The 6,000-nt window shown below is 42.9% G+C and overlaps 1 protein-coding gene across 1 annotated transcript in view; it reads left to right on the forward strand.

Moving 5' to 3' along the window:
• khnyn (KH and NYN domain containing) overlaps nucleotides 1-5,327 on the forward strand; it is a 121,724-nt gene extending 116,397 nt beyond the window's left edge. The window contains exon 8 of the mRNA XM_028793600.2: nucleotides 4,365-5,327. Within this exon, the coding sequence (XP_028649433.1) occupies nucleotides 4,365-4,722 (358 nt within the window). The 3' untranslated portion in view covers nucleotides 4,723-5,327. The remainder of the gene's footprint in view (nucleotides 1-4,364) is intronic.
• The last annotated feature ends 673 nt before the right edge of the window (nucleotides 5,328-6,000 follow it).

Genomic DNA, 6,000 nt, shown 5'->3' on the forward strand with positions numbered 1-6,000 from the left:
TCAGCTTTTATCCCTCCAGATCAGAGAATTTCCAGTTCCATTGTCTCAAAACACCACTCTTACCGCTGCACCACAGAAGCTGTCGTATTGTATCGGCACCTTTTGTGAAAGTGTTTTTGATATTTGGCCATCAGCCTTCACACATTATACAGTTCATGTCTACATTTTATTTATTACTAAAACATGTAAAACGTTTGTTTTAACGATGTGTTTACACAGATTGTTGTAGACACAAAACACACCAAATTATTTCCCCTTACAATTCCAACTCTTCTTGATGGCAAGTTTACTCCCCTTAAAAATCAATGCAGGCGAGGTGTTGTCAGACTATTCCGTTAGTAAGTTTTCATCACAAGAATAATTGTTTATTTTTGAAAGAGTGAAGAAATGGCAAAGTTAAATTCCAACCAGCAGATTTGCTGTGATGAAAATACCGGCCCTCCACCCGGAGTCTGCCTGTTCTCTGACAGATGCCCTTATTCTGTCCATTGACATTCCTGAAGAACTTAGCAGAACCCCACATCAACTGAAGCAGATTTCAAATTGACAGAGCAAACGTGAAAGTCAACGAGGCTTTGATAAAACGCACTGATCCATTGACACCAGTGGGCGTCACACCATCTGTCTAAACTGTTGTCTCTGTCCAAGCTGACAGACGCTGGCTGTTGGCTCTTCTCTCTGTGGCCAACGTTAGTGTGTGTGGTAACTCCAAAGCGACATGCCACCCTACGTTGACACTGTTACACCACTTCAGTTTTGCTTTGGTCTCCGCCCTTTAAACGACTTTATAGAATATGCAGTGTTTAAACTTGAAATTGTTCAACAATGCAACAGCTTTACAGCTTGGAAAAAAGGAATTTTTTTTCATTTGCAAGTGCCAGCTGTTAAGCGCAGTCAAGCTGTTCCTGTGGACTTTCTTCCCTTTCTCTTTGATGCCTCATCCTTTTGTTTGCATTTCAGAATCACATCTCAAAGGGACCATCTTTCCAGCTACAGGAGCCCTCAAACATGTCTTCCTTTGTCATTTACAGACGTTGGCCCACTTGTACAGGTTACACTTGGCTGCCATGAGTCAATGCTGCCTGCTTCTTTTGCGTGTTTCTGATTTTATCATCTACAAGCCCCATTGCCAATACACTTGACCGCTGCTGTACGAACAGAAACATGCATTATGGTAACTGAGAAGTCAAAACTATAAACCAGAAAGCTCCCAAGTTTAAATTCCCACCACTGTCTCCTTAAGTGACTCTTGGCAAGTTGTTTATTTGTGGAAATAATAGAAAAAGCAACACACCAGTTTAAAAATTACTTTAGAATTAAAACAAAATACTTCAGTGGCACACTAAAACATGAAAAACATTTGTTTTAACGATGTGTTTACACAGATTGTTGTAGACACAAAACACAGCAAATTATTTCCCCTTACAATTCTGGGTAGCTCACTCCCAGATAATCAATCACGGCAGGAACTGGGAGAACTTCTTGCCTGTTCTGAGGCGGTGGTGGGGTTGCTATAGCAGGCTGCTTGCTACTTGGGCTTATCGACACATTTGGAAGACAAAAGTCGCTGACAGAGAGGTGCGAAGGGATTTAAGGTGGGCTGGATTTGAGTTTTTTCATTGGCTCTGGTAATTCTAGTGTTAAACTGTAAAGGCTCAGCTCTTTTAATCTTTCTTCATAATTCATCCCCTGTAGTGCTGGAATGAGTCTAGTCGCTCTTCTCTCGACCTTTTCTACTGCTGCTATTGTCGTTTTTGTAGCCTGGAGCCCAAACCTGCACACAGGACTCCAGATGAGGCCTCACCGGTGTGTTCTAAAGCTTCAGTATAACCTCCTTGGACTTGTACTCCACACATCAAGGCACTAATGACTTCTGAAAGGTGTCTGGCAGTTGAGAGTGTCAAGTCCATTACGACGACTCAATCTTTCCATCTTGTGTTAAAATTTTATTTTGCTGTCAGGAGTGCCTGCCACTCAACTTGACATACGTAACGTCTCTCTGTGTCAATTGGGAAGAATTCATTAATCAGTAACTGAATGTGCACAGAATGTTTTTGTGGTTTTTAAAATTTGACAATCTTTTTTTAAATAGGAGTTTCTGAATTTTCAAACAAGTGTACAGTGAGATATCTCAGTAACTTAATTTGGTGTCATTTGCTCTGGTGTCCACTCCACTGGTCACTCGCTGCAAGCTTTTTCTGCCTTTTAAAGCCATGTTACATTATGCAAGTTTTCCAGTGATTTTCGGTTGTAGACTTAACTTGCTTGCGAGTCAGGGCATTGATGGAGCACTCTGTGATACTCAGTCATGTAGTCCGACATACCCGGTGACTCCGTCCAACCAGGTTTTGATTTTGTCTTTAGTCGTATTGGTGGGTTTGTCTGCACATGAGAGCTGACAACCAATGAGAGCTCACCCAAAAGTGCAATGCATATATTGAGGCAACGAGGAATAAGGAAGGTGGGTGTTTTGGACGTCATAACTAGAAGCGTTTATCAGATATCTTGTGTTTTATGTACTACTGTACAACTGAATGGGGGTAAAAAAAAGAAGAAAGGGTCAGGAATTACAGCTGAAGTCACAATGCCAATAAAACTAGGCTGTCAAAAAAAGGGGTGAGCTTACGATACTTTGGAAATATGAAACTGTGCTGGAAAGTCAGTGCAGTCGTCTAACGTGACCTACACTATGATTCGGAGTCGTGTAAACTGACATGCATAGGCGACGAGATCAGAAACTGCAGTCGTCAATCTGATCTCCCCCTCGGATTAGAATTCATTCAGTGTGACAGCAGTTTAACATGACACATCTCTCTCTCTTGGTCTGTCTGCTTGTTCATTTAATCTTTGGATTTGTCACACAAGAATTTAATTCTGGCAGATCGCCTCTCTCAATTGCATGCTGTCACTTGGACCTGCTGGACACAAACAGACTGGTGGATTCAGAGTAAGGCCATCTTAACCAGTAGAGCAACTTCTTCATCTTGTGTGCCATCTTTACATAGCAGGTGCTCTCCAGTCTTACTACAGCATTGCTTTGTATGCAGCAATTAGCATGGTGATTTCATGAAGACAGATGAGTTCTGTTTAAAAGGTTAAGTGCATAAAGGTTAATTGTCTTTATTCTAATAGGAACGGAGTCATTATGGTCCATCAAAATTTTCCGTATGTCTTGGTATCAGATGGCAAAACCAAAGCATGGAGCTTTAATGCAGGGTAAGGCTGGCTCATTTAGAACACAAGTGTGCAGTTCTGTCCAAGTCAGTCCACACATATACACCACCTCGCTGTGGCCTACGACTACTCCTGCCGGCCCCAAACTGCATGTTCTTAGGAGAAGATTCTGCCCTCCACCCACCCAAAGAGCAGAGTTCTGTCCAAACGTAACTCCCTTGAGGTCACTCAGGTGGTCGGTGTAGGATCTGAGTGCAGAGCTTTGTGTTTTTCTAGTTCAGGCCTTTGGCCGGGTTGGTCCCACATGCCATCACTGAGATCACACTGTATTGACTTTGAGATGTGTCCAGACACTACCGGTAGACCCGTATTTATCAACTGGATCAAACTTCTCAGACAGATGCCATGTGGACACACTCTTAGAAGTAAAAAACATTCTGTCACTCTTCCTATTTTAGGGAACGACTCCTGACTTCAGCAGGATTTAGGAGAGCACGGTAGAAGCTGCCAGATGATGGTGTTCAGGCAGACAGCGGCACGTGCGTCCCGGAAAAGGCTGAATGTGTTGGAAATGCTCGACCGCACTGAACTCATAAAAGGATATTAGTTATGCCAGTAATGGAATGATATTCATAACATTATCACATTATTGTATTTCATGGAGAAGCCAAGTGCTGTCAGCCAAAATGACAGTGGAACATTGCATGTAAAATGCAGCTTTGCAATATCAGTGATGTAAGTATGTCCGTGAATCACTGCTAAGTAAACGGGCCCGTTATCGGACGTTGCGCTCATTTGGTCTTTCCATCTCGGCGGTCATTCCAGTGTTACTCATGATGTTGCAAAGTGACAACAAACTGCAGATAAGTGCAGTAGCCTACCTTATCACATTTTCCTCTTATTATTTGGTCTTCTTCATCATCATTATGGTAGAGCTTCAGTATTTGCATCAGAAAACTACAAAATGGGTCAGTTTGCTAGAAAATCACATCATTATTCATTCTCGGACATTAATTACTGCTGTTAGCTGGGACCGAGACGAAGATGCTTCATAAATACTTGTCTTATCCTCGTGTGACTTTTAGTGCAGTTCCTTCTGATAAATACGGGCCCAGAACTTGCCTTTACACATGGATGGTGTCCCAGTCTTTCTGTTCCCTTTTTCATGTCGTTTTCTTTTTTTATTTTAGGAAAACAATTCTCAGCAGTCACTCATTTGCTGGACGGCCATCTCCACACCAGCCGAGTCAACGGCGATCACACACTGAAGTTTATCAGCCTCAAAGCCGCCATCCGCCGTCTGGACTTGGCGCTCAAGGATTCGGTCAGCACCACAAAAAGCAGCAGGTCTTCAAAAGGGAAAAGGGGGAAGAACACCGAACCCACCAGCAGACCATGGCCTTGAAGTCACAGTTGCTGGAGATTTTCCAAGACCAGGAGGACATGCTGGACATTGTGCTGAACTGCAACCCCAATATCAACGACATTAACAAACTGTCGGAAATGATCCTGAACTTCCAGGCATCCACGAGTAGTAGAAACGGCTGAATCTCATTTGAAAAAGCAAGAAGTTCTTCGAATGTTTGTGCCACAATGCAGGCATTTTAGCAAGAGAGGCTGCACAGTCACCCGACAACTCCTGTGCTGACTACGACATGGAAGGTCAGCCGTTCTTGAGCTAATTATCATTATTGGCACATCCACAAGTGCCAGTGGCTTTCAGTGACTAATGTCAGCTCCTTGTCACCCGATGTGACAGCTGACAAAGGGAAGAACTTCAAGGCCCTCCTCGAGATGAAGACGTGTTAATAGAAAGTTACTGGCTTTACGTTTCTCCTGTTTTCTGAAATTTTGACATTTAACTCGAGCAAAGATTCAGGGGCAGGGCGGGCGCCCGTTTTCAGTGTAAATCGGCACGTTGCGACTGCAGGGTTTGTATTTTGTGCTGGGGCGACATTAATCAAAATGAATAGCAGACTTCGATGAAAACCTGACATGTTCTTACACTTTTGTAAAACTGTGACAATCTTCATTTTTACAAGCAGTTTTAAAAGAAAGCTGTACTTCAGTGTGAATTGCTGTATAATTGTTGAAATGTGTACATTGATGTATTTTTAATTAAATAAAGCACCACTATATTTATTGCAGCTGCCCCTGGCCTGGTCAGTCAGGTTCAGTCCATCCCATTACAGATCATGTTGGGCGAGGTGGTCCGGTGTGCACAAACACATTGGAGAAGAAGAAAAACGAATTCAGTAAATAAATACTTTTGTTCTCGTTTTTAGACATTTTCTAAACATATTTTTGACACCATTTCCACAACAGCAGTTACACAAGTCGGCATCAGCAAAGATCCAGCAACAGAACCGTCAAGCATGATGGCAGCAGTAATTATCACCCCTGAATGTGCAAACCTGCCTCAGATCTTCCTCCAGAAATGACGCCATAAAGGACCCCTGAGTGACTCGTTTCATTTGAGGCTTTGAGACACAAGTCGTAAAACACAATGCTGACCAACAACCTTTGTAAAGTTTTCCCCTGAATTTCAGACCCTCTGTTACTTAAATCAATTCAGGTTCAGTGGGTCGGGGGGCTGGAGCCAATGTTGACAGTACAGGACACAATGTAGAAAACGGGCATTGATGTGGGGCCAGTCCGAGATGAGGGGACCAGACACCGGGCACAGAATTCAGACCCAGAATGTTCAGAGGCAGCCATGTCAGCCTCTGCTTCATTCACTGTTCCAAAAAATCATCAATAGGCTTGGATTATTTACAAATACCAAATTACAAAGCTTTAATCGCAAAGTAAAATGGTACGAAAAGC

Source organism: Erpetoichthys calabaricus, chromosome 2, assembly GCF_900747795.2.
Source record: "Erpetoichthys calabaricus chromosome 2, fErpCal1.3, whole genome shotgun sequence".
NCBI lineage: Eukaryota > Metazoa > Chordata > Cladistia > Polypteriformes > Polypteridae > Erpetoichthys > Erpetoichthys calabaricus.